At 43.6% G+C, this 27,083-nt stretch overlaps 12 protein-coding genes and 2 non-coding genes across 14 annotated transcripts; 6 read left to right on the top strand and 8 right to left on the bottom strand.

Annotated features, from left to right (window-relative positions):
• Nucleotides 1-511: 511 nt before the first annotated feature.
• Nucleotides 512-850, bottom strand: LALA0_S13e01178g (LALA0S13e01178g1_1; the record flags this gene model as incomplete). The annotated part of the gene is made up of 1 exon (XM_022772687.1): nucleotides 512-850. The coding sequence occupies one exon, from the start codon at nucleotides 848-850 to the stop codon at nucleotides 512-514; it is 339 nt and encodes a 112-aa protein (XP_022630911.1).
• A 1,477-nt stretch (nucleotides 851-2,327) lies between these two features.
• On the bottom strand, nucleotides 2,328-2,996 carry LALA0_S13e01156g (LALA0S13e01156g1_1; the record flags this gene model as incomplete). Its single annotated transcript, XM_022772676.1, has 1 exon — nucleotides 2,328-2,996. One exon carries the CDS (start codon nucleotides 2,994-2,996, stop codon nucleotides 2,328-2,330), a length of 669 nt encoding a protein of 222 aa, XP_022630910.1.
• Nucleotides 2,997-4,597: 1,601 nt separating this feature from the next.
• Nucleotides 4,598-5,392, bottom strand: PCL1 (LALA0S13e01134g1_1; the record flags this gene model as incomplete). The annotated part of the gene is made up of 1 exon (XM_022772665.1): nucleotides 4,598-5,392. The coding sequence occupies one exon, from the start codon at nucleotides 5,390-5,392 to the stop codon at nucleotides 4,598-4,600; it is 795 nt and encodes a 264-aa protein (XP_022630909.1).
• Nucleotides 5,393-6,847: 1,455 nt separating this feature from the next.
• RFC3 (LALA0S13e01112g1_1) lies at nucleotides 6,848-7,837 on the bottom strand (the record flags this gene model as incomplete). The annotated part of the gene is made up of 1 exon (XM_022772654.1): nucleotides 6,848-7,837. The coding sequence occupies one exon, from the start codon at nucleotides 7,835-7,837 to the stop codon at nucleotides 6,848-6,850; it is 990 nt and encodes a 329-aa protein (XP_022630908.1).
• Nucleotides 7,838-8,961: 1,124 nt separating this feature from the next.
• LALA0_S13e01090r lies at nucleotides 8,962-9,065 on the top strand. The gene is made up of 2 exons: nucleotides 8,962-8,999; nucleotides 9,020-9,065. It is a non-coding gene; the product is annotated as a tRNA-Ser (tRNA).
• A 291-nt stretch (nucleotides 9,066-9,356) lies between these two features.
• On the top strand, nucleotides 9,357-10,961 carry MID1 (LALA0S13e01068g1_1; the record flags this gene model as incomplete). The annotated part of the gene is made up of 1 exon (XM_022772643.1): nucleotides 9,357-10,961. The coding sequence occupies one exon, from the start codon at nucleotides 9,357-9,359 to the stop codon at nucleotides 10,959-10,961; it is 1,605 nt and encodes a 534-aa protein (XP_022630907.1).
• Nucleotides 10,962-12,197, bottom strand: PUS4 (LALA0S13e01046g1_1; the record flags this gene model as incomplete). The annotated part of the gene is made up of 1 exon (XM_022772632.1): nucleotides 10,962-12,197. One exon carries the CDS (start codon nucleotides 12,195-12,197, stop codon nucleotides 10,962-10,964), a length of 1,236 nt encoding a protein of 411 aa, XP_022630906.1.
• Nucleotides 12,198-12,547: 350 nt separating this feature from the next.
• Nucleotides 12,548-13,216, bottom strand: SHR5 (LALA0S13e01024g1_1; the record flags this gene model as incomplete). The annotated part of the gene is made up of 1 exon (XM_022772621.1): nucleotides 12,548-13,216. The coding sequence occupies one exon, from the start codon at nucleotides 13,214-13,216 to the stop codon at nucleotides 12,548-12,550; it is 669 nt and encodes a 222-aa protein (XP_022630905.1).
• An 830-nt stretch (nucleotides 13,217-14,046) lies between these two features.
• Nucleotides 14,047-14,751, top strand: MDY2 (LALA0S13e01002g1_1; the record flags this gene model as incomplete). The annotated part of the gene is made up of 1 exon (XM_022772610.1): nucleotides 14,047-14,751. The coding sequence occupies one exon, from the start codon at nucleotides 14,047-14,049 to the stop codon at nucleotides 14,749-14,751; it is 705 nt and encodes a 234-aa protein (XP_022630904.1).
• A 122-nt stretch (nucleotides 14,752-14,873) lies between these two features.
• Nucleotides 14,874-16,583, bottom strand: MSB3 (LALA0S13e00980g1_1; the record flags this gene model as incomplete). Its single annotated transcript, XM_022772598.1, has 1 exon — nucleotides 14,874-16,583. The coding sequence occupies one exon, from the start codon at nucleotides 16,581-16,583 to the stop codon at nucleotides 14,874-14,876; it is 1,710 nt and encodes a 569-aa protein (XP_022630903.1).
• A 1,953-nt stretch (nucleotides 16,584-18,536) lies between these two features.
• RIM21 (LALA0S13e00958g1_1) lies at nucleotides 18,537-20,093 on the top strand (the record flags this gene model as incomplete). The annotated part of the gene is made up of 1 exon (XM_022772587.1): nucleotides 18,537-20,093. One exon carries the CDS (start codon nucleotides 18,537-18,539, stop codon nucleotides 20,091-20,093), a length of 1,557 nt encoding a protein of 518 aa, XP_022630902.1.
• A 109-nt stretch (nucleotides 20,094-20,202) lies between these two features.
• MRX6 (LALA0S13e00936g1_1) lies at nucleotides 20,203-21,594 on the bottom strand (the record flags this gene model as incomplete). The annotated part of the gene is made up of 1 exon (XM_022772576.1): nucleotides 20,203-21,594. One exon carries the CDS (start codon nucleotides 21,592-21,594, stop codon nucleotides 20,203-20,205), a length of 1,392 nt encoding a protein of 463 aa, XP_022630901.1.
• Nucleotides 21,595-21,757: 163 nt separating this feature from the next.
• Nucleotides 21,758-21,829, top strand: LALA0_S13e00914r. Its single transcript has one exon. It is a non-coding gene; the product is annotated as a tRNA-Asp (tRNA).
• Nucleotides 21,830-22,223: 394 nt separating this feature from the next.
• On the top strand, nucleotides 22,224-27,062 carry MON2 (LALA0S13e00892g1_1; the record flags this gene model as incomplete). Its single annotated transcript, XM_022772565.1, has 1 exon — nucleotides 22,224-27,062. The coding sequence occupies one exon, from the start codon at nucleotides 22,224-22,226 to the stop codon at nucleotides 27,060-27,062; it is 4,839 nt and encodes a 1,612-aa protein (XP_022630900.1).
• Nucleotides 27,063-27,083: the final 21 nt, after the last annotated feature.

Raw genomic sequence — 27,083 nt, 5'->3', positions numbered from 1 at the left:
AGTGACTTGTTATTGAACCGTGAAACCCTCTTTTTTTTTTTCCACGATTTTCTGACGTTTTGATCACTTTTGTATTTTCGTGTCGCGATTGTCACGTGAGTTTATTGTAACTCGAGTAAATGATTCTCGTTACTCGGTAATCGTGAGTAAGTAATCAAGATCCAAATTTACTTACCCATGGGAAAATTTGAGTAAGCAACGGGTAAATGACTTTGTACGGAATGGGTAGCCCGTAGATCACATGATGGGTTACCCATTGGGATTATTAAAATTTTGGTTACCCATTGCGCATGTCTGATTGTTGCTTCCCATGTAGACTACAATTCTCGTACGCCTACTCTCTCCCTCTCTCTCTCTCAATTGCACATTAATTATTACTTATTATAGAGAGAAGAAATCATACCCACGTACATATATGTATCTGCAAACCAATCAATCACAACGACATTGGTATTGTCATTGTCACTTGTCTATTCTCTCTCTGTGTCTCTGTGTCTCTCCCTCTCTCTCTCTACTTCAAAAGCTTCTTGATCTTAGCCATGAACTTTTTGAAAGTGCTTGGCTGCTCCTCGCTCTTGGTTGCCTCGGGCTTAGCAGCAGTGGTCTTGTCCTTGACGGCCTCGGCCTGAGCTGCCGCGTCGGTCTTAGCTGCCTCCACTTTCTGCTCAACCTTCTTCTCGGGTTCAGCTGCCGCGTGGGCGGCCTGGTCCTGAGCACTTTTCACGGCCGCCTCTTTGGTCTCCGTGGCTTCCTGCTCCTTCTGATGCGCCACCTCTGCGACCTTGTCTTGGGCGACAGCGGTGGATTCAGCTAGCTTAGAGTTTTCAACAGGTGCTTCAGTGGACGACATCTTTAAATTTGAGTTATAGTGTGGTAGTAGTAGTATTATAGTACTGAATATACGTAAGTAAAAACTGTGTACTAAAAACGGCCCCAATCCTCGAGACACATCCCTCTTGTCGAGTGTGCTTTATATAATTTTTGGGATCTCCTCAGTTATCGGACGGGGGTCCATTTCTTTCTGTCGGTTTCCTTGTTTTTTTTTTTCTTCTTCTTCTTCTTCCAGCATATACTAGCCTATATTTTTTTGCATTCGCGCTGTGGTGGTACTAGGCCGGTGTGCTAAAAAACCCTACCGTGGAAAATCCTAGGCGATGAGCATCGGGCTAGGGCAAAAATAGCGTTACAACAGCGACTACGGTGGGACAGAGACAGGAACGGTGAAGTTGAAGTTGAAGTCAGAGGAGACAGAAACTAGGGTAAGAGAGGTGTAGCGAGGGACGCGAACGAGGCGAAGGAGGCGAACGAGGCGAAGGAGGCCAAGGAGGCTCAGAGGCAGAGCTAGAACCGTGATGGTGTGTAGTTTGGAGTGTTAGGAAGAGGGAATGTAGTTCGTTGTGTGTGTCGTGGGTTGCTGGTTGGCTGGCTGGCTGGATTAGTGAAGTGTATCAGTGCATCAGTGCATCAGTGTATCAGTGTATCAGTGTATCAGTGTATCTTGGCATTGTTATGTACGCATTGGTGAGGCTCGCGAAGAACTACTGTCGCTGCGTGTTTCTTAGATCAGCCGTTGAGGATTAAGGGAACATGGAAAGTGAGATATGGTGTGTGAGGTATGTAATACAACAAAGGTCTGGACCTCACGTCACCAGCTGGGGAGGAAGGGAGGACAAACATAAATAATGCTATATCACGTGATCCGTATGGTAGTTATATGCGGATCAAGTTTTTGTTTATCCAGCTCCTTGGAAATTATTGTTTTGAACCCTACGGTGAATTTCAACTACAGAAAAATGCGTGTGAACGGTGTAGATTACAGGACAAATTGAAATAACACCAGCGTAACAGAATACTAAGTGCACATTACGTGCTAGTTTTCGAAAAGTAGAATAATCAGGTCTTTTAGGAAACCTTAGAAACTCTGTAATAACCATCTCAAATGATCCACATTGTTTTATGTACGGTCTACCCGGTTGTCCTCCTTATCATTCTGTCCTTTCGTGTCATCACGTGACCATAACTTATCGTAACTTTCGGTGCTCCACACACACACGCGCACACCCGCGACGATCCAGAAAATGACACATTCACACCTCAACGCTCAAATGTGGCAACTCGGGATCCCAGAAGATAAAAAAAACCCACCAATCATTAGATTTCCTTACGGTAATTACGGTATGGTATCACTATCGACGTCACACGCTTAATGATCTACACATATATTCAATCGCTATAGCTCGTAGCATAAATATCTCTCTCTCTCCCCTCTCTCTCTCTCTCTCTCTCTCTCTCTCTCTCTCTCTCCCTCTCAAGCTCCCACGCTCACCCTATTTGTGGCCAAGAGGACACACTCCAGACAAAGAGTTGATAACTCCCTGGGCATCAAATGTGTGTTCGAGTCTGATGAGCTTCAATTCCGAGTTCAATGTCGCCACCGACGTTCCAGGAACATCCATAAGCGAACCGTCGCCCTTGTGACCATTGAAAACTCCGTTTTGGCTGCCCCAATGTCTCCAGGTGAAAGTCGCCTTTGGCAAATCTGTCTCAAGCGTCAGTAGCTCCCACAAAAACCCAGAACGCATGGCTTTACGGAAATCTTCCTCCGATTTTTCATAATTGCTCGCTGAAGCATTGTAGTTAGGCAAGTCGCCGATGAACACGTTGTAGCCTCCCTTGGTGGTAACGTCCTTCACCGTGTACTCACGACTGCCGTTCACCGTCATCCGGAACACCTCAGGGTCCACAGAGATCCAGTCGGCTGGGTTTTCCTTGTGAGTCGCCTCCATCTCGAACACACGCACCAAGTTCGACACGGTTTGTTCCAAAGAGCCCGGTTCAAACTTCATTTGACGCTGATCGTCTAGTCTTTTGTTGGTGACGTTGTAGTTGGGCTTACCGTGACGCCATACGGATTCTGGGGTCGCTGCAATAACAGCTTCACGGCTTTGCAGCCATAGAGGGACACTTTTAGTTTCGGTTTTTGGTTCTTCAGACATTGTGATTTCGGTTTAGATTGTGAGTTCGATGTGGTCTACACTTATGATCTATTCTTCTAATCCTATCTACAGAGTCCTGCTCTCTTCGAGTTTGAGTGCTCTTTATATACTTCTAGGTTTTAACACCATTCCTGATTCGATTTGCCCTAATCTATGTACGGTTTTAATTTCATAACCTCGCTCAACAGATGAAATGACCAGTTTTCCATCAAAACGCGTTGTAACGCTTGGCCATCCGGCTTTTTTGAACCGTTTGTTTCGTGGATCTCTCTGCGCACGTTGTGTATGCCCCAAACGCACGGCCCACTTTTTTTTTCCTACACCGATATCAAGCAGCTTCGGACACGCTCGAGCATGCATGATATCGGGTCGGGTTTAGCCATCATTCTTCCAAAGTCCTATGACGCGCCGCAGCTCATTTTTGAAGGATATATCGGGACGAATTAATGTGTGTGAGTGGCAGATCAAAATTCTCTGTCCAAAACAAGAAAAAAAAGTCGTCTTAGGTCGTCGTTCATAGTCTTTTAGTTGAATTCGTCAAACGAGAAGCTTATTGAAATTTACCGGTGATCTTAATTCTTGGGACGAACTCCAACCACAAGTTAAAGGTACCTTCGGTGGTTTTTTGCTCTCTTTACGATCAGACACTTTCGGTGTTTCATTCCTTCTTGACGGTCAGACACTTTCGGTGTTTCTATCTGTATTTACAGTCTCTTAAGTCGAAGTGCTCTAATGCAGGTTTCGTCAAGACGTTTTTTCTGTTAAGGACATGTAGGTCGTGCTTAAATTCTACAATAGTACTACTGCTCCATCAGATATTGGGTTATACTCAATGCTTCACTGCTCCACGAGTACGTGTGGAACTTTCAGACTGGTGCACAGCGTTTCACTCATCACTTGGAGGGTTACAAATCTGCAATTCCATAGACTTATGGAAACTAAAATACATATTTGCTAGGGTGTCGGGACACAAATAAGGTTACGAAGACCATTTTGAGCGTTCTTGCCGAATGTTCCAGCTTCGCAAAGCTCGTTGATGATCTTTAGATTTTACATTTCAAGTTATTAAGAAGATAAACTCCTATCTATCCTAGGGTTTTTATAGTAGAAAATATTCCTCGGTCGTTACCCGGGCGGAAAGATGTGTCCGACGAGGGCATACAAGAAAGAGACGTCAGATTGTTTGATCCACGACACCTTTGGTAAGGTTGGAGTGCTATGAAAATAGGATATACAGCTGTGGTTTCTGGTGTGGTATGGATCATATAGACTTCAGGTCCAAAGGTGAGAAAACACCTAGAGAAAAAAAACTCGTAGAATTGTTAATTTCGACCGTCTTGGCGAAAGCTGGTGAACGTCTGTTTGGGTGAGGTAATCGAAATCTGAAGTTAACCGTATTTCGAAGGGAAGGATGTGACTTGCCGGGCAATTCAACACTACAAAACAAACGCCATCTTCTGAGATCACTCTGTACTATTCTGACACATCCTCGAGCACCCTGGCGCGGATTACATAAGTTTCCGCACAGCGCTCATCGATTTTCCAAAGCTCAACTGGCTCCTAATCCTTTCATTATCCCATTCCCTATATCCTATCTAGTCTTAAACCAGCGTAGCAGTACTATAGTCGCTGCGCATATATACAATTGACGAGTCCGGCTGCGCCAGCTTATTCGGCAGTGTCTTGGGTGTCGACGAGGACGACGACCACGACGCCAGTCTGGGCAGCGATGGAAGCTTGGGCAGAGCCGGCAGCGATTTGAGAGATTGAAGGCTAGGAGTGCCGATCAGTGTGCTCGTGCTTGAAGATGCACTCATGTTGCGCTGATGGTACTGGTTGCGAGCCATTGCTTTGCGAGATCTCTCCAAATCGTATCTGATGGGTGCCAGCAAGGACTCGAGGGAGTCACAAAGCATCTGCTCCTCCACCCGGAGATCCCAGTTCAGCAATTGCAGCAGCTGACGCTCCATCAGGTTCACGTCCTCCAAACAGAACACACCATCAGTGTACTCTGCCCAGTGCTTGTTTTGGGGCGACGAGTCGTTGTGGTATTTGGCACTGAGAATCAAACACGCCAAGAAAATGCGGTGGCTCGTAGAGGGCAGACCATGGGCGTCTTTGGGTAGAATTTTCTGCAATTTGTGCAGATAGCAGGTAGCCGTGAGAAGTGTCGACGTGTAAACGTTCGTGTAGCGGACCAGCCGCGTAATAAAGGTCATTAAAGATGGCAAAGATCTCTTGCCGTTCTCAGAGGGGCTTGCCGGAGGCGAAGGATACGCATTTTTGGTTTCCTTCGCACAGGGTATCACGCGCAGCGTGGTGTTTGTCAAAAACCGAATCATGTCGTCAGTGACAGGGGACTTGAACAGTACACGAAGAGCCTTAGAGTCATTCATATTTGAAAGAAATAGGGCTCAGGTGCTTTTAGTTGTGTTTCGTTGCGTAAGAGTGCACTTCGGTCCTTACAAGCCTGAAAGAACTAGTACTACTATAGAGATGGCTGCTTGGTTGAGGCGAAACAGATATATAGTGACATCGATTTACAGCATTGAGGTTTTAATGGTAACTATACAGTTTCTTATATACAATTTCAACCGTTCGTGCTACTTGGGCGGATCTCTGGACTTCGCTTCCCATAGCGATGCCGTGTTTATCCACGCATCTGCTATTTTTCGTAGTTTTTCCAGTATTTCGCAGTCGTCGATGTAATTTTCGCAGTATTCTATTTCGTGGTACATTGCCCGAAAAGACATACAACTAAACCGTTCGTGGATTTCGCATCTTTCGAAGAGTTCCGGGGATAGTAGTAACAGTGGAAAAGTAGAGTTTGCAGTTTCGTGGTTAGCGGGTTACCCTTTGAAGCTCAAAATGGGCCCAATTAGACTATTTTTGGCGGAATTTGAAAACCGGGGTGGGAAATCTTGTCGTGGGAACTCAGAGAGATGGAGCTCGAGGGTTGGGGGAATTTTCGCAGTAGCTTACACAGAAAAAGTATCTTTTAGTTAGTGTCCGGCGTTTGAGGTTTGAGATCGTTTTGGTTTTTTGGTGGTACCAGACAATTAGGAGAGCCTAGACGCACTTTTCCGGATGTGGAAACGTTTTGTCGTACCGACGTCGATTATTTCGAGTCTGTCGGGAGACGGATTTTCACCTCTGGCAACGTGGGAAGCCCTTGACGGTGACAGTGACCACGGTGACAATTAACGTTAGTGATGGCCTTAGAAAGCGATATTGGCCGTTTCATTCCGAACCAAGATTCATTTATCGCTATTCTCCTTACCGGGAACCAATTGAGGAGTCCTAAGCCAGGTTGAAAGGTTGTAGAGAGACTCTATAGTGACCGTACACTGTCCGGGAATCTTAGTCTGTAAACTGATATTTGTCACGTGCGATATTGTATGACACACAAGATAAAAAGTGATAAGCTACCGTAGAGCACAGCATTTGGTCCAACTGTGCTTATGATCGAACTTAGTTTCCAGACAAGGCTGACAGGCTACTTATGATTATTGCGAGATTTGCTACTGCTGTCCTCTTGCGTGTGAGACTCGCTAAACTAAACTTTTTTCTTCCGCTTGGCACTCCAAGCACCGGAAATCCTAAAATGGTAAGACCTCACCGTAAACTCGTTATGTAGACGATTGTCGGGCTGCCTCCGGTAATGGAAGCCAATTCAGAGTTCAATGTCACCTGTGAGATTGGCTCATTACTCGCTGAAAAAAGCTCTCTACGCTTGGCATAGCAGCCTTCTTCGAGCACCCATGAACAGCACATTTTGTGACGTTTGATAGTGACCGTGTTGCGTCCAGTTAGTTGGTCGGTAATATTCTTCTTTTTGTACCGCGACAAATTCAAGTCTCCAGCTCGAAACTCGACTTGACCACACCAATAACAGCACTGCTCTGAATTCTATCATTACCACCCTTGGAAATCGCATACTCGACATCCGACAATTTGCTCAAAAGTTGTGTTCGCGTTTCTGTCTTCAGTTCGTACTCCATCAAGACCTCCACTATGCCCTCGATTAAATCGATCAAAGCCAGACCCTTGCTGGTGCGTATTTTGTTCACAGTAAAGGAAGCCGTGCTCCAGTCGTCCTTAAGCATCGACTCTAAGGCTGTCTCGATATCCTGCGGGTGAGGCGCACCAATACATTCATAGATGGTATTTTCCGTGACTTCCTCGGAATCTGGACTGTCCAGCGTTGCTTTGCTTGCTTGCAACACGTTTAAAGCTCTTCTCATGTCACCTTTGGATAGCTTCAAAAGCGCTTTCAAGGCTTCTGGGCTGAGCTTAAGGTTTTCCAGTATCAGCACTTTATTCACACGTTTTTCGATGGCCTCAACCGGCAAAGGTTGAAATCTAAATCGAGTACATCTACTCAGAAGAGCTGGTGTCAGTTTGTGGGCATAGTTTGCCAGGATACAGAACCGCGTGTTTTTCGTATACTTTTCGATGATACGCCTCAATGCGTTCTGTGCTGCGTTGGTCATGGCGTCTGCTTCATCCAAGATGATTAACTTAAACCCCTTGGAAAAAATTTGACGGGTTGAGGCAAACTCTTTGATTTGATTTCTCACCACATCAATACCTCGATCGTCTGAAGCATTAAGCTCCAAAACCATATTTTTGTAGTTCTTGCCGTAAATCTCCCTAGCGAGGGCAACTATCATAGATGTCTTACCGGTTCCTGGAGGACCATAGAATAGTAGATGCGGTAGCCGGCCTTCTTTCACAAATTTCCTGACCGTCCCGACAATTTCTCGTTGTCCGTATACGTCATCCAGGGTCTCAGGTCTGTATTTTTCAATCCATGGCAGGTTTTCAGAAGATCTACTCATTGTAGTCAAGCTCAAAATGGGTACAATTGGCTGAGAGAGTTTTGTTATCGATGGGTTTAAGAATTCAAAATGGATGGTCTCGAGGGAATCGATGAGTTAATAGACATGCCCATAGTGATTTGAACATAATTATCATTTGGTACGGATGGCTTTTTCAACAAGAACATTGACAGTATCATGTTGTCGAAGTGGTTGAGTACAGTTCTATTATCTTTTGAAATAGCTCTAAGCTCAAAATTTCCGGTAAGGTTACCTCTCTTGGCGAGTTTCGATAACTCAATTTTAAGGTTTATGAAAGGTCTGAATATTCAAAAACAGGAACAAAAACGAAGCAGTAACGGTGTAGGTTTGTCACAAGATAGAGCTGCAACAAAACTAGAGCTCAGAATGACAAGTTTTGAAGCCACAGGGCGCGATATGTATCATGGCTGCGTGAAAAGTGACACATGTTGCCAGCGACGTACTTAATATAAGTGACACGCTAACATGGTTCCCGTCAGTGAATTCCCACGTACAAAGATCCTGGTAATGACCCTTTATTGAGGACCATGTATCAGTGCTCCGGTCCATGTTGCACACATTTCAAACCGTGGTTCTGTGTTTTTCGAGACACTATCGTACGAAGAGTAACTATGTGAAGGTCCCCGGATTCTCATTTGTTCCTGGACTAACTCGACATTATTTATCCAATGAGTATCCATTGAGTGTTCCTATAGCCTTCTCATCAACTAGTTGCCTCACTGAGCTTGTAATCTCCATCACTTCTCTCTGTCGTTCATAATGACCAACTGACCAGTTTGGATAAAAGGAGTTCTAATTCTGTCAATCCATCGTTCCTAGTACGATAACCAGCTTAATAAATCCTTCTTACATGGGCTGCATTTATTTTATCTCACTTCAAACCGCTCTCTAGAGCGTTTTTCTTGATTCTTGAGGGGTTAACTATGAAACTCTATTTTAACTCACATATCGTGTTTCCACACCTCCCGAAGACTAAGATACCCTCATAATTACTGCCCACAAACTTCGATCTGTCTGTGTTGGAGTTCCTTCATGCCTTTCATTCATCAGACTTGTTTAGCCTTTATAACCTTCTCAAATTACATTTGCTTTCAATCAAAGTCGTCCCAGTGGCCGAGTGGTTAAGGCGATGCCCTGCTATTCGACATATCGAAAGCGAGTTAGGCATTGGGTTTTACCTGCGCAGGTTCGAATCCTGTCTGTGACGTTTATTTTTTATTTTTTCGGAAAATACATATTTAAGGTCACATGTACCGTATGATATATCAATATATGGATGGATAGACATAAAGAAGCATCTCATCTTGAAAAGACTAGCATTCAGATCTGCTGTGACCCACTTTAGTCGGTCTATTATTGTAGGTTTGGAAGCTTTGAAGGTGGTAACTAAGGACTAGGAGCCAAAAACTGCTCTTTCTTCGGGTCATTACCCTACGATTTGTCATTCTGTACTTTTATGGGACCTTAAACCGACGATTAGATCTGAAGTCCTCACGAAATGCTCTATTTGTTATGGTTTTTTATATCAGCGGTGTGGGCTTCGCTCGATCTTGAAGATTGGGACGAATTTGGAATCCCTGCGCATTCCGGTGATCTCTCAACGTTCCAATTTCAGGACCGGTCATTTTTCAACTCGGGCATGATTGAAGAATGGACCCCCGTACGATCAACTATTGCGCCCGGTGATCGCCAATATTTCACTTTCCCGGTCAATTCCAGCTATTCACGTATTATGTCAAGTCTCGATATGCTTGTATTTCTAAGTGGCAATGTGAACACACAAGCACCGGAGCTTTTCCACTCGTATTCTGACCTGGCACTTGCTGTTTACTACACATTCGACGAATCCGTTCTCTCTAACATTACCGAGACCGGGAATCTAGCGCTTTTCCAGGCGGGATATTTCGAAGCCCTCGCACTGCGACCGCTAAACCAGAATGATAACTCCACTGAATACTCCAATCTTTTCCTAGTGGTTGACGTTTACAACATGACATCCAAATCCGTTGTGGTGCCGTCACAAGCCACTGAATCACTTTTTTGGAATTATACGCTAAGCATATCGCAGTATGATTTGGTTTTCCAATGGGACAATCGTGCTTGGATAGAATTGGTCGACTCCGATTATGATTCTGCTCTACTAGTGACAGGAAACGTAACGCAGAGTAGTACTAGCGCCAATTACTCGATATACGATACCGCATTGTACGACCTTTACCTCTATTCCTATTCCGACATTGATTACTTCGACAATTCTTTGACACATTCACTTGGTGCTGTGCGAAACGGGCCCTACTTAGTATCATCTGCGAAAAATACTAGCGCGGCGTATGGCTATGGGGCTAACAATTCCACAGGATTAGCAATTCAAAAGTCCATTACTGTTAGAGAAGGTTCCGTGAAGGAGCAATTTCACATAACAGGTTTGAACGCATCGACAACTTATGTCGTCTATCTAACCAAAAAGATTTCAGATAATCAAAACGTTTTAAGCTCAGATGGTGGTGTTTTATTTTCCAAATCTACGTTCACCACCTTAAGTGACAATTCTTGCTCGCTCATATTCGGTTTAGATTTCTGCGATGGAGTTGCGTATTCAGTGCCGACTTCAAGTCTCGCCATAGGAAATAAGACGGCTAACGCGATCATGTATGATGACATTGCAAAGTCTCTGTACGCTAATTTCAGTAAAGCATTGCAGATCATACCCTGCGACACAGAGGATGATGCCAAATTTTCCCCGCTAAGGTCTTGTGACGATTGTGCCGAAGCCTATAGAAATTGGCTTTGTGCTGTGAGCATACCGCGTTGCACGACATTGCAATCCAAGTACTTCATTCACAGGAAAAAAGACGATAATAGAAACGAGTACTTGAACCAACAAATACAGCCATTGAATGACTATTTTGAAGTCTTGCCTTGTGTTGATATGTGCTATAGCCTCGTGACAGATTGTCCGCCTGACTTCCAGTTTTCATGCCCCAGCAAAACGTCTCATTCGGAACTATTTTATCTCAGTTACAACGTTTTCCAAAATGGTGAACCTTTCGATACGTGCAACTATGTGGGATCTTCTAAAAACTTACATATCATTGAAGGGTAGTCATGGGAGATTTTTTTCGCCTTCGTCGTCTAGGGTTCGCTTCGTGCCAGCACCTGAGGCTTCTTCTTTCTTGGCAGGTTCTGAAATAGTACCGTCAGCCGTTAGATCCCGTTGCGCTTGTGCATTCAGCTCTTGCTGGAGATTATTGATCTTTCTCTGAGCTTGTACCATTTCTTCTTTGATATCAACTGCAGAACCTTTGTCTAAAACTTTCTCCAGTACTTCTGTCCACACTGCTTCATCGTTCTCGGTGAAATCTTCCATCTTGAAAACATTTTGCTTGTCAAGAGCCCAGTCCTGCTGTTGGCATCGAACCAGTTTGACCATGTACGACGAAGAACGCATTGCTTTGCCTATGTCGCTGATCAGCGATCTGATATAGGTTCCCGACGAAACTTTAGCCTTGAAGTGTAACAGAGGAGCACGATACTCATCACCTTTCTGCACCAAATCATGCATTTGTTCGGCGCTCAAAACCAAAGGCGACTCTACGCGAGCATCCTCTGTTTCCCAACCTTGCGAGTCGCAGTACTGTTTAGAAAAATACAGCGTATCAGTCAATAAATTACTTTGATGACTTAAACCAGACACAGTTTCCTCACTTTCCTTGGTGGTGGGTCTCAGAAGTTGATAACTGTGGTCTGTGCTCAGTGAATCCGGGAAAACCTCCAAACTGTGTATTTCAACCTGTCTGGGTTCTATAGCACGGGGAAGAGGCAAGCCTTCGCGCGCGTATTGATGGAGAGGCTTCCCGTTCATCTTGAGAGCTGCGAAAATTGGAGGCGTTTGTTTCAGAGTACCCACAAGTTTTTTTTCCATGGTTTTGAGTTCTGCCATTGTTAAGTGATCAACCGCATGCATTGACAAGATTTCTCCCTCTACATCTCCCGAAGTCGTAGAAACCCCGAAAAGCGCCTCACTCTCGTAGACTTTGACGGTGCCTGAGAGATACTGTCCTAACTTTTTGGTCCCGGTCCCAACTCCGACGACCAGCACACCTGAGGCCAAAGGATCCAGAGTCCCACCATGGCCCATTTTCACTTTGGAAACTTTGCGCAATTTCCTTTTGCTTGGTACCTTCCCCGTTTCCCGCTGAAATTGCTGCATCCTTTCCGCGGTAGCCCGTTGTATTTCTTTAGAGAATACTGTACTGTTCATCAGTACATTTTGCAGCTTTAGCAGAAACTGGCTCGATGAAATTCCGCTGGGCTTTTCAATTGCAAAAATTCCGTTCATTTGTCCTTCTTGTCAAGCTTGAATGTCGCCGAACTAGTACGCGCTCGGACAAGGCGACCCACTCGTTCACTTAGTCTCTTTATCACACTGACATCTCATCTCATCCCATCTCATGCTGCTACTGATATTTTTCACTCACGTCACACGGGGTCTGGAAATCTCGAAATCGAGCTGTGATCATTTGTTACGGTTAGTATTAAGCTTCGGCGCTGGGTCACGTTTGAGCTAACCAAAAACGCTGTCACTGAGTTCAAAAAGAGATCAGCCAGTGATAGTTCAATGGCGCAACCTCTAATAAAAGTGCTACTCCCCATTTGGCCTCGGTTCTTCCCGAGGCTTGTTTCCCTGTTTTAACATACCGAAAGGTACCCAGATTTTCGAGGCGAAATTAGCTGCAGTTTTCGCTCTTGAAACTTTGGGGATGTATTTAATTCGTAGACGTAGTTTTCAAGCGCCACTAACGGACTCTGGAATATCTTGACTGCAACATTACTCCACAGCTGGAAGGTGAAAATGTCCATAAATGAATTGAATAGATTCCACCCGGCAGTGGATGTGTACGCTTTCACCAAATACCCATTGACGGTTTCGACTACTTCCTGGAACTCCGCATCGGTCATGAGCCCGCTGAGCGGACTCACTGACGACATCCCGTAGATCTGGCCTTGGTAGACGCCACGCGGAACAAAATTCACATTATCAGCATTATCCACCAGTGCAGCGGGCTCCTGGCCCGGTAATTGTGTGGAGAACGCAGGAACGTCAACAGTAGTCTCGAATCTGCGAGGAATCCTAACCAAGCGGGTTTCTTGGAAGCGCACAGAACCAAGTGCACAATGCACATTAGGAAAATGCGTTATACATAACGCCTGGTCGTCTTGATGCTCTGTTTCTTGGTCCTCACCCAAATCTGCGTATCTGGTAACCGAAAACTCGTGGTAATTGAAGAAAAGTGCCTGTTTTAATGTTGGATTCTCAGCATCTTTGTGCAAACTCGAGCTCACCAGGGTACTGTTCATACAGCTTGGATGTATGCTACTTTTTTGTCAGTGAAAAGGTCCCTCAGCGGCTCTAGCGTATAGCACTGGACAAATGTTGAAGATAGCTCATCGTTCAAGTCTTCCCTTACAAGTAAGTATTCACTACTTCTGATTATATCACTATATAAGTAGACACTTCGATTATATTAGCTTGAATAGAGTCACGTGACCTGGTTAAATAAAGTTGATTTTCCATTTTTGAAGAGTCCAGTTACTGGCGTTCTTCTAGCTGCCTTTGTGCTAGTTTTCTTCGACCGTTTGATGGTATTCTCGATGTTTTCCTGAAAAAATTGGTGGATTATCAATATCATATTAATTACAGAGTTTTTATGATCCAACTACCGGTGTAAGATACATTTAAGGCAAAATATGTGACAAAATAGATAGACTTGTACAGCCCATCGAAGTTACAGATCTTGTTTTCAACTAAAGTCCGACTTTGGTCATTCTCTTGAGTAGAGACGTCTGTGCGTGTAAAGTGATGGAAAACTATCTCCAACAGGGAGAGCTTTGCAATACTGCATTGTGTAGTAGTTGATCTTCTATCACATCGAGGTCACCATTATTCCTCCAAAATTACCATCGTCGTTCTCAGTATCCGTTCTCGAAGTATTTCAAGAAAAACCTTCAAAAAGCAGACATAAATTGATGTCTTGCGGCCGTATGATCTTACTAGCAAGAGATAAATCAATCCCAGATTCCAAAAGCTTGTTTTCAACTCGTTGCTCCATTTTATTCCTCGTAGTCTCTGCTATTGAATTTCCAGCGTCAGTTTAGTAAAAAGTGATATTTTCGGTATTGAGTTCTATATGATCAATGTCTCTATTCATATCAGTTGCATAGCGGAAACCTCGAAAGATTTCATCGGAACCAAGTCTAACGCCTCTGGAAGATCCCAACCGATATCAATGAGCTCACCAGAAAAGGATTTCATCTGCAAATTTGTAGCTCTAGCTACTTTACAGCAATCGGCTCTTTCTTCCGACTCGAAAAAACCATTGCAAGATGTTACCAATCTAGGCGTAGCATTACCGGCTTTGAGATACAAATACGACCATAAAAGAGCCAGGAAAAGCGCATTGTCAGGTCCTGGTACCAGTTCTGTTGTTCAACTGCGCTTAAAGTCGATTAGAGCGCCCAAATTCGTACACTCTAAAGAGTTCTCCCCCACCCAGACCATATATCAAGTTAAACGGTTCTTGGTCGAACTTGAAGATTCCATCGTAGACACTTCTCAATTGAAGATATTGTTGAAAGGTAAAGTGCTTCATGACAATGTGTTGGTGTCAGATTTGAAGGTCCAAGAGGCCGATTTGGTTGTTATGGTCTCGAAGCTTCAGCAATCACAAACTGTCACCGGTCAAGAAAGCGCTCAAGCTGCGACAGTAGAGGTACCTTGGAACAAGATCAAAGCGCTTCTTCACGCAGAGATAAGCAATGCAGCCACCGCAAACACCATTTTGGAGCGTCTTCAAAGGGGTTGGCAGTCCACAGAACCTTCGGATCTGGATTGATGTCCTCGACCAAGCAATCATTTGTTAACGACGACCAAATTGCGTCGAAAGACATGCTTTCAAACAGCTATGTCTTGTATACATAGGATGAATTCTTAGGAAAAGAAATTTTTCGAAAAGGTTCACTTTCTTCTAATCTGCCGAACCCTTTCTTTTATGCTATTATTCCAGTGTGCAGCAGTAAGGCTCCGCCTGAAACCGTACACTTCAGAGGACAAAGCATTTTCAACAAAGTCTGATCCCATGCTAATGTCCCTTTTTGTATTTTCGTTTGCGGTCGATCTATCGCCCATGATATCAGCGTAGTTTTTGAACTTCAGGCGTTGTGCCGAAACATACCTACGACATCTATCAATTTCGTCTTGACTGAGATCATTTAATGAATTGCGCCTCTTGAAGATAACGCGCTCGAAGATTATCTGGGGATCGACAAGTTTTTTCGGGACCGTTTGTATAGCTTGAAACATTTCGATGTCGCTATCATCTTTGCTCAGGTTCTTATTACGCGCCATTCGACGAGCAGCAGTAACCTCTTGATCGCAGATCTTTAGGATAAATAGAGATGTTTTGAAGAGTACGTGTGACTCTTCGTAAAATAAGCAGTCCCAAATTCTCAATGTGGTTTCAATCGGTACAACGCCCACAAAACAGCTCATGAACCAGCCTGCCGTGCATAAAGTGACCGGTGGCAGTCTGTAAAGAAATTCATTATTTCGACTTTGGTCTTTGGTAACAATACGCTGCCAAAAATCAGGCAAGTACTCTTTGACACAGAGCATCAAAACACCTTGATCAATGTTAACACCTTCCAAATTGATATTGTGTACGCCAGGCAGATACCGTGATGTGATAATAACAAGCATCCAGAATGTTCGCTCTTCGTCTAAGAACAATAAAAGTAGCCCAGCCAGAAAATTCATGGATTGACAATAACCAATTTTCGGATTGTAATCAGAAAATGCCAGCAGCACCCGACGCAGCGATTGGATCATCAACGGTTCTTCATTGTTATTCGGTTGTTTTTGGAAATGTATGTTTTCGGGAAACGTCCTATGCAAGTCTCGTTCGATTACTTCGAGGTCTCTACCTGAGACTTTATCACTTCGAGCATTGATGCCAGCTAGAAGCTTGTCATAAACACCTTTGTTCTTGTTTAATTTTTCCTGGCCGCGTGCGAATTGCCACCACGCCTGTCCCCTCCATTCTGCCGGAATGCCTTTACGTACATATCGCTTCAGTTTCTCGCTTCTTGGCGGGAACCTATCAGGAACGTCGTTGTTTGATATGGCCAGGCCACTTTTAGCCAGAAGGTCTTGCCATTTGCGTTTTCTACGGATGCAATAGCGGGAGTATTCCTCCCACCACTCATGGTATTGTTCCTGTGTTATGTGCGCATTTTGTTTCTTGAAGCCGTAACGGTCATATTGCGATAGATCCTTGGTGGCATGATCTCTGCTCAAATATTCACTGGAGCCCTGAATTCCGGTGCTCACAGAGCGTGAAAACGCTGGAGTAGATTCTATTTCAGGGCTTTTGTGACTATTTTGAACAACTTCGGCACTTTGGCTTTCATTTTCGTTTTCATTTTCGTCATCGTCGTCGTCGTCGTCCCCATAAAGATCAATCAGGCTTGCATTTGTTGGATCCTCCGCAATTGATAGTGGAGATAGCTGACTTTGTGGTCTTTCAGGAGATATACGTCTTCCAAACCGCCCATGATACGCTTCATTCAAGTTTGGCACAGATGGCGATTTTGTTGACAAGTAAACCATCCGACCGTCAGTCTTGCTATGTTTGCCATTGGCACGTACAGTACCAACACTGTTATCCATCCCCCGTCAGCGGCCCGAAGATTGCAGCGTCTCTCGAACAAAGAGTCTCTGGTTGGCTGGAAATGCCTGGATCAGTCAACTTTTTCGATTTTAATGACACTTTAGAAACAAAATGTGGGAATGACGATGATGCAATTCCAAAGTGACAAAAATTATAGCTGAACGTGAGCTTGATGAAAGTTCGTTAAACAAAAGGGTCTGGCCACTATCGATGGATTTTGGTGTATTGAAAAACGTCTGGTAAGGATTAATTGGCATTGCTCTTAGATCTTCACAAAAAGCAAAAGGGCGTTTTGATAAAATCAAAACCATCAGATCCCGTCGCGGATTCAAAGCGACACAAATCATCGTCGATGTGGGGAGTGAAATTGGGAACATTTTCGGAGTAGAAGACTTGGATGTAACATTTTGTAATTGAATTTTTGCTCAAACCTAGTAAAAAGGGGTGCAAAATGATTTCTGACAGTCTTTAGCGCAATCAACTGGGACATTTGTTGTCCTTCTTACAACTTCTTCCATTAAAAAATGCTTCTTCTTGAATATTCGCCCTCTGTGGATTGTTCGCGGCGTCAAAAAGACACAATCAGCTTAGACACTCAATATTCTTCCTTCAGTTGGCATTTTTCGCTACAATCTGCTCGAAGCTCTGTGTCATCGTTGTCTAACCGTCGTCTATACTCTCAGTCGTTAGTTTCTTCGTTTTGATAGCTCAGTTTAGACACGGGTTTATACTTTGAGCATAGCAAGTCGAAATGAACAGGAAGACACCTACCTAAGATATAATTAACTATACTACAGCTATTAAAATCACGCAAGCACACTCAACACCACAAATTGTGTGTTTCGGCGGCTATGTCCTTTTTATGTTTTCGAAGGGTTCATAAGTATTAGGTACTTAATGGACATATATTGGCACGTTATCTTTTACTTTCTTGTAAACAGAAAACAAAGCGCGGAGTACACGAAGCTATGATGTGGCAGCCATGGAATCCAGACAGATTAAGATTTGTGATAGCCACGGATTGTCAGATTACGATGAGACCAGATACGGATGTATACGCTTCTTACTTGAGCCGGAACTAGGGTAGAAATATACACAGTCGTACAAAACGACACTATATATCTTCAGCGTATAAAGGATTAAAGAAACAAAAGTATTTATACGTATGTCCCAGCATCATTACGGATCTCTCCTATTAGACTCGGAGTACTCATCGTGCATGCGTGTCAAGGATTTCGGAATTCAATCTTGGCTCCTGCACTAGTCATAAGTCCGCACAAGTCCGGTCAATAAAAAGGAGTCGCATAAAGTGATAATGTGTTTTTGAAATCGGGGTTGTGAAATGGGACCTTGTGAGTTGAACAATTTTTGGGGAACTTGGTCATAGTTTAATTCAACAATTGATCCAAATGATGCTGATACCTTGGCGTACTGACACATCAGATGTGAGGAACCAAATGTCACTTACACCAAAGTGCTCGTACCAAATGACCTGAAGTTTTTACAACAAATGAATCTTTCATCGTGGAAAACATTTGGTGCTTGGGAAATGCAAATCCACACGGACCCAGACGTTATTCGTGTACGTCACATTCAAATTTGAGAGCTCTGGCTCTTATGTTACTACAGGTTCCCTCCTTAGTCCTGATAGAAGCACGTGACAAAAATGGTTACGTACAGAACGACCGATATTAAATTGGATCACCTCTACCAACGAGTCCCTCTGCAGTGATGAGCTCAGCTCATAGTTCTGTAGGCGATGCATCAAAAATGCCAAAGGTCGACCCTCTAGGTTACTTCTTTACCGCTTACTATAACCAAGAAGATACCTCACGACCCAAACTAGTTTTGGTCGTTCAACCCAATGCTTATCGTCTCTTTAGAGGTCTTAATCGTACTTCAACAACTACAACCATCAATTCCAACTGGTCTCCCATCAAGTCGACATGAAAATGAGCAAAGCCGATTCTTGGCGCTATGACAAAGGCAACAACACTTACGAGAGCTGTAAGGGCCTTAACTTAGGTAGTGGGATTCTATTGCGGTCCCACAAAGATACCCCTATGGCTTTTTACAACGGCATCCATTTTACCAGCTATTGCGATAATGGAATGCCGGTGTATTCCGCTCTTTTAAAGACGGCAGATTCGTTCCCATATTTAGACGCTATCCAGCAGGACTGGAATCAGTTTATTTCGGTGGACGACAGCGACCGTGGTCCTTTCAAATATAGCATTTATGCGATCTTGTTGTCGTTTACGGCAAATTTCGTGATCGTACTCTCTTTGACCATCATTGTGTTTATCACAGTACGACAAAAGCCATATCGCGGGGCTTCCAACCTATTGAAGCTCGGGAGTTCTCTGGCGTCCATCAATCTCACAATATTCGTGGCAAAGGCTTTAAACCTGCTAAAAAGCGAACATGTCAACAAAGCCATTGTTTCCACGGATGAGGTGCTGGACCTGCTTGGGAGTGATATGGCGTTCACTTGTCTGGACTTTTTCGTCGTACTCATTTGCCAGCTTTGTCAGGTTCAAATTGTCATGAGACTTTTCTCTCGCGTTCGAGAAAAAAGACTTGTTTTCCTCACAGGCTTCATATTATCCATCATTTCACAGGTTTTGTGGGCTATTCCTTCCTTTACAAAACTTGCCAGGAATCACTTTACGGGAGGGTCCTACGATGACGACGGTCTCATCCTGCTATCGCCTTTCGTGTACCTCTTGCGGATAACATTCTCTGCATTTTACGCCAGCATAATCATTTTCAATGTGTTCATCAAGCGGCAACTCTGTTTCCACAATCAGCGAATGACACTTCTCACTGTCATCACAATACTGATTATATTTTTACAGCCAGCATTTTTCGTTGCGGATGTTACAAACATCTGGGTCGATGACTTGAGTGAAATATTCAACACTACATGTTACGTTGGGTCGGCTGTGATAGTTTGGCAATGGGTCGATCATCTGCTGATTTTAGAAAGAAAAGTGCAGGCACAGAGCGTGCTTGGTCGTCCAGTCTACGTGGACGATCAAGAGGACAATTATTTTGCAAGGTATGCCTTGAAAACTCAGGAACCGACTACTGTAAATGATGTCACCTCCAGTAGCAATAGCAGTGGACCGTACGGAAACATACCGTCCCAGATCCCTGCTGCCCCCGATGCTAACAAAGTAGAGTTTAGTGAGCGGCCACCAGTCAAGGAGAGAGTTTGGCAAGGTTGCACGAGAATTGTAGACGGAATGCTGTACTACACCGATCATTTCATCATTAAGGGTCTAGCAATCAAAACTCTGAGTTTACACTCGAAAAATAGCAGCGACGATTACAGCAAGCGTAAAGCTAAGGTAAGGAGAAGGATAGGTTTGGACAGACCAAATGAAATTTACGTTTACGCCACGAGGGATGTCGTGTTTGATTCAGATGAAGCGGAAGATGTTGGTGCGGTGCAAGAATCAGGAGAAGATGTATTTCATCATGAGGAGGCAAGAACGTTTGCTTGAGCGTTCATCGAAGCTGCAATGACTTAAACGCAAGTGGCGAGCAGTGACCAAAGTGTATATATATTTGCTACATCTACTTTCGTGTATTACTCTCATTTTTTCAGAGTACCTACTCCCATTCCGTAAACGCCTCATAAAATGTCCTACAGTGTAAGCTGATTGGATGCTTCATGTACCGAACACCATTGCGACTCATCTTGTAATGCTCATCGATGTTGAAAACAAAGTCGTTGTCAATATTGCTGCCCCATAAAACTCGATGTCTTTTTGTATAATTGAGCCAGTGTAGCCTTCCAAATCCTGCAACGGGACTCGGGCCGGACACACAATCGATTGAATTGCCGCTGAAATAAATTGACGGCAAATATTCGGAAATATCGTTGACCATGGAATTAATCTTTGACCTTACCCGTTGTTCGAATTTTACACCGTACTGGGAATTGCCGTAAGAAGACAAAATGGTTCTTAACAGTGGGTTCGTGTGGTCAACGATACGTCCTAATAAGAATCTTTTTAGGAGCATCTTCGAGGATATCGTATTTTGGATGTAGATGTACAAAGGAAGCTCGTTTCTTGTGAATTCTGTGTCAACGGTAAGTTTCGTTGCCTTTTGGAATTCTTTAGCCAAAAAAGTGCTTAATTTGGTAACATCGGTCTTGAAAATATGTTGATCACCTCTGATGAACTTGAACTGGTTCAGTGAGCTGTTGAACTGCGTGAATTTCTCCTTGGATTTGGAAACGGGCTCAGTTGACCGGGTTTTTGCAGGATTTCTGTTTCTCGGTTGGCTTATGTCAACCAAAAAGGTTTCATCGTTTATTTTGGCATTGTGGAATTTCATCTTTATCATTTTTGGAGCTTTAAACTTGGCGGATTTGCTTTTTCTTTCGACTCGTATCAGCTTGTATGGTCTGAGTCTATCAACAACAGTGCGAGGAACAGCTTTGAAAGGTTCGTCGTTGTAAACCATGCCGCTTATAGATGCATCCCAGGGAATGATCGGCTTTTTTATTCCTTCATAGTTGACTGCCGTCTCTGAGGAACTGTCGTCGCTTTTCAGATCGTTGATTATTCCTTGCACATCGATTTCGGAAGTGGATCCTTCTGTGACTTTCTTGACCTTAGTCAAAGTGCTAAAAATCGTTTTGATATTGTTCCTGGATCCTCTAGGTTCGGTCGAAGCATTACCCAAAAACAATGGTTTGTGTCCAGCAAACAAACCATCGGTGTGAACTTCGTCTTGTTGAATATGATCAGTCGATCCTACTTTTGGAACTAAAAAAAGCTGTTTTTGAATATGGTTCGGAGTCAAACCCCGGTCCGCTGCTACCGAACTTGTGTCGTTACGGACAACTCTGGAGCCTCCTACGCACTTAAAGCTTTTGTTTGCTTCTTGGAAACAATTGGGCGAGCTGAAAGCTCGGTTGTGGTTCAAAATTGCAGAAGACTTGGTATCAAGCCGTGGAAAACGCCGGTACCGATATTTGAGTGACTTAAGCATACTGCAACGCTGCTAGTTGAGTGTGTTGCAGTGTAGCTCGATCTTCAATTGACAGTGTCGAAAGAGAGAGCTGAGCGTTGATGATCGGAATATATATTTGACAAAAACAGGTGACACTTGTACATTGGTATATCATTCAAAAAGGTAGTTTTCTCAACTACAATCCGCGATAGTTTAGTGGCTAGAATTCGGGCTTGTCGCGCCCGGGACCGGGGTTCAATTCCCCGTCGCGGAGTAATTTTTTGCAGTCACTTTAGGTAAATACAAATTTCAAAGCAGTAAGCTGAAGCAGCGAAATTCCAAAAAACTGCTCCATACACCACCAAATCATTTAGTTGTGAGATCTAAGCTTTAGGGCATTTATAAGCCAGTTTGAAATCCGCAGGACACTTTTCCACGCATTATTCTGTATACACGAGTACTTTCTTCAATTTGTTCAAAACTACGAGTACACCATCAATAGGGAATTGAACAATACAAATGAGATCCAGATCCATTCATCATGCACAGACGATATAACCGTGAGCCCTGAATAGAAAGACGAGTGTCGTCCATTGGGGTCGTTTGAGGATATTGCAGAGTCAATTCAAGGTGTATAAATAGCTCATTAGATTCTGAGCGGGTCTCGTATGTCTACTAAAGTGTCTTTTGAGAAATTTAAGCATCAGCTATTCCGAGAACTGCATGTATTATCAACAGAATCTAAGCGCAGAAGCACAGAAATCAAGCATGCAAGTGACAAATCGCAGGAGATCCTGAAGGTCGTGAATAGTTTCGACGATCTGCTGCGTCATCCGGATTTTGTTTCACCCTTTGTGCTGTCTTGTGCATCCAGAAATGCCAAATTGACAAGCATTGCCATGCAATGTCTCCAAAGATTATCTAGCATCAGAAGCGTTCCAAGCGAGAAACTAGAAGGTGTGCTGAATGCCTTCATGGAGTCCACACATTTGGCCGTTGACATTCAGCTCAAAGTTTTGCAAATAATTCCTATCTTCTTCAAAACGTACAGTGATGCCATTACCGGCCATCTGTGTGCCAAGCTCTTGTGTTGCTGCTCTAGCCTTCTCCAACAGCCTAATAAAGCACCTATGGTCGTTGGAACAGCCAGTGCGACGCTCCAGCAATTGATTAGCGACATCCTCGATCGAGCCAATTTGCCAGAAGAAGAGGGAAAATCGACTTTGAGAGTTGCTGTCAGCAACACAGACTATGCTACCGTGGGTCCCTTCCGATATGATGCAGATCAGTTGTTTTTTGATCTTTGCAGCCTCAAAAGCGGGTCTCATCAGAAACGAGACAGTGCTCTCAACATCGAAAGCGTTCCAGAAGACTACGGCCTTGAAATTTTGGAAAGTGTGCTGAACAATCACTGTAAGCTCCTTGTAAATTGTGCTGATTTACAGTTTATTTTGAAGACCAAAGCGGTTCCTCTTCTGCTGCGATCAGTCTCCTCTTCCAAAGAGTTCCCGATAGTTGTCCGAAGTGCGAGGTGTTTAGTAATGCTTATAAGACTCGAATTCTTGAAAGTGTTGGAGCTCGAGCTTGAAATTATACTGTTCTTGCTTATAAAAATTATAAGCAACGAAATCGATTCGCCTGTCTGGAAAAAGATTGTGACACTGGAGGTATTTCAAATTATATCGAAAAACTTGACTCTAATGCTGGCCATATTTAAATGTTACGACAGGAAAAATGATCGCAGACCCATCTTGAAAAGCTTGGTTGAAGCTCTTCAAAATCTTATGTCATCCAATGAGTATCAAAGCTATTTGAAAATCTCTCCCGTGTTAGGTCGGGGGGACAGTCCCATAATATCGCAGGAAACTTCTGTGGCGAAATTTCCTTTGATAGAGCTACTTGACAAATCGAACCCCCCACTAATAGACCAAACGTATGGAGTGTATCTCGTGCTACTGATTTCAAATCAAATCTCCGACGAAATAGGTTCTCATGCCGTTTCAATTAATCAGAAAGATCTAGGCGAAAGTGCAACTGACGATTTCAAACCTTACTACATCAGCCTTTTCCCCGGTCTTTTTTCCTTGCATAAAATGTTTCTCTACTCAACGACGCTGGACACACCTTTGTTTCATGCAGTGATAAGAGCATTTCAAAAGCTTTCGCATTCTTCTGGAATACTTGAGGTCAATGATAACCTTAGTCAGTGTCTGGATTTGTTTGGTATTCTCACCGTGGAAGGCGGTTCTTTAAGCACAGAACCATCGAGCAGTACAGAGCAGAACGCAAACCCCGCAACAGGTATGCTTAGTACGATCAGTGAGTCAATCATTGGAAATGTACAACAATCTAAAGAAAATTCAACGGATCCTAATGCAATGTCACGTCCAGTATACCCCAGAATGATAAGCGTGTTCAGAGCTCTAATATCACTGTCAACATCTCTTGGTTCGAATTTTGCTCCAGAGCACTGGGCAAGCGTTCTAAAGACATGGCAATGGATGTCGTATTTTCTACAAAGCTCTCCTCGAGATCAAGAAGGATCTTTGCGATTCCCACCCACTTCTCACTCTATTGTCGCTGATTTGAGCGCTGTTCAATCGAGCGTAGGAAAGTTTTGTGAGAGTACTCAGAGCTACTCAGATGCCAGTTTTCATTGCCTGATACGCCTCTTGATTCAAGAGTCAACTAATTGTCTCAACATTTCGTCAAAGGATGGAATAACCGCAGGGAATGGACAGAGGACGTCTCCGGGCAAGCTGGCAAGTTGCGCATACAATAAAGATTTCTACATTTTACAGATTGGAGAACTGAGCCGTCTGAATATAAGTAGATTGCTCAAAGAGACCGGTGAGCAAACAACTTGGCAGCTCGTTGTCAGCTATCTTATAAAAGAGGGTGCCAGTAGAGAATATGAAGACAAAGCTTTGAGGTTTTGCTCTGTTGGTGTTCTCAATGATGTTATAGCTGAAGCTGCAAGGATAGTTGGAGAGCTTGGCTCTGATATGGGCAATGAACCCGAAGCGACAGAGATTAGATTACTACGTGCGTTGGCCGATTTGGCGCAAAAAGTAATCGCACTTGATCGCAAACGGGAAGCCGTTCAAAATGGTTCGATAGATACAGAGTGCACTATTCTATTGCAAGTGCTGCGTACTTTGAAAGCACTTTTGGACGTGTTCGGAGATTCATTGAGGGGTTCGTGGGACATTGTTTTCAAAATAATCAACTCACCTTTCGAGATCATTGAAAAGGACACTGTCCTTGATTCCTCGATTCTTGAAGAAGACAATTCAATTTTGGATGTCATTTCTTCAAGGCATAAAGAGATGATACAGGTTTCATTTGATGTCTTCAAATTGATATTCGATGATTTTTTGCAGACATTACCGGCTGGGGTTCAGAAAGATGTCATCGACACTTTGCTGAATTTTGTGAGACAAAATCGGGACCTAAATATCTCTTTTTCGTCAATAAGCCAGTTTTGGCTCATTGGTGACTACGTGAGAAGTTGTGTTTCACGGAACAAGAAGAACTTCACCGATCAACAGAGAAAAAATTATGCTGAAGATGTTGAACAAGGGAAGCTAGTGGATATAATCTCAAATGGGAACAGCGAACCATACGGACTGTTCAACAGTCTATGGATCTATCTTCTCAAAAAATTGGTCGAGTGTACGAATGATTCACGGGTGGAGGTTAAGAATGGTGCTATTCAAACATTTTTCAGGATAGTTGACTCTCACTCTGCTTCATTCCCCCCTTGGAATTTGGTGATAAAGGAGGTCTTGAAACCTCTGCTGGAACAGCGGCTCGAGTTCGATGAGTATCTAAGGAGCACAGAATTCATAAATCTGACATTAAGAGGCTTGATACAGATGTACTCCATGTATTTCACGACTTTCTCCGGTACTGATAGTTTCACTCAAGCATGGGAACTGCTGGTGCGATACATAGAAGATCTGATGGTTCTTCCATCATTCGAAGTGTCGTTCGTTGTTCTCAACAATTTGAAAACGATGCTAGAGGCCATGGTTAAAATGATTAATATCCCAGACTCGATTCTTTTAGAGTTATATGATACATGGTGCGGCTACAACATGGTGTACGCAGATTCTTCAAAATCGTCCGAATTTAAAAGGAAAACAAATTACGAATGCATCGAAGAGCTTCTTAGTTGCTATCCTTTTCTGCATCAAATTTTGAACCGGCAGGGCTTGTTAAACGCTTCCCGAGTGGAAGCAATTTTAAGTGTCGTGAACTCGGCCGCCCGTTATCCATTACTGCCTGAATTTTCATTTGATGACCAAAAGCCGTCGTCCTTACAACAGGCGGCTCTGGCATCAATCAAACTATTTGAAACGAAACAACCGCTAGAAATAGAGGTACTCATCCTAAATCAAATGAGCATTTTAGTTGAGCTTCCATTCGAGACAAAGAACAGGATAGAATCCAAGCTGGGGCCGCGATTAGGAACGACGTCCAGAAAAAGAATTCCTACGTTTGAAGCTCTCAGTTATGCGGTTTGTGAAAATTTTAACATGCGATTGATGAGCCTTGATCATGTCGATGCCGAGTTTATTTGCTCCAAGAGGCTACCTAGACTCATGAAAAATCTCAGCGCTCCAATTTTGCGCAAGTCCCTCATTGGAAATAAAGAGGGAAAAATTCCTGCGTTGTGGACTCTTGCTTCTCGGTGCTTCTATTTACTTGCGGTGAAGATACTCTCATCTTTGAAGGATCCGCGTGTCGAGAAGGAGGTTCCTGACGATGCCAAAGAGTCCTTCTTTGAGCTCCTAATCAGTGTCGCCGTTACGCCTCTCAAAAGAATTGATCTTGAGACTGATGCCCTGACAGAGCCTTGCGATATCGAGGAGTATAAGCGCTACCTTGACATTTTGTTACGAAACTTAGGGCCTGATTTTCCAAGAAAGGCACATATCGAGAAATTTGTATCTGCGGTTTGGTCAGCATCATTTTTCAACGAGGTTGATGATATTGAGGATTCTATCATCACTGAAAGTGACTCACTCCTTGAGTTATCCGCGAGATTGGCCGACTTCCCATTTGATGATATTCTGGGATCTACGAGGGAGCAGACTTTGTTGAGTAAGTATAAAACAGCCTCGCTTTGCCTCCAAGATTTAATGGAGCTCACAAGGTTTGAGGGACCCAGAGGAGAGAAATTGCGACCAGTTTGCGTTCCTTTTTTGGTGGCACGGTACGCTTTTATTCTGCGCCGCTACATTTCGGACGTAATACTTCAGAATCGTAAACCGATAGCCAAAAACAGGAAAACGGAGGTCTTTTTAGTTCTATGCGGTCTAAGAGACATTCTCTCTACAGTTTCTCAAGAGTCACCCATCGCGGATTCTGAGGCAATCATTGAATCGTTGAAAGCCCTCTATCCCTTGGTTTTGAAGACCATTCCAGCTTCTCATAAAATAGCCGGACTACAGGCAATAGTTCAAGAACTATCTCTCGAGTTCACAAAACTTCTGAAGTAAATACGTTTTCGTTTTCCCATT

The sequence above is a fragment of the Lachancea lanzarotensis genome, scaffold LALA0S13 (genome assembly GCF_000938715.1).
Source record: "Lachancea lanzarotensis genome assembly LALA0, scaffold LALA0S13, whole genome shotgun sequence".
Lineage (NCBI taxonomy): Eukaryota > Fungi > Ascomycota > Saccharomycetes > Saccharomycetales > Saccharomycetaceae > Lachancea > Lachancea lanzarotensis.
Note: the sequence above shows the minus strand (reverse complement) of the source record. Positions and strands in the feature narration are given on the sequence as shown.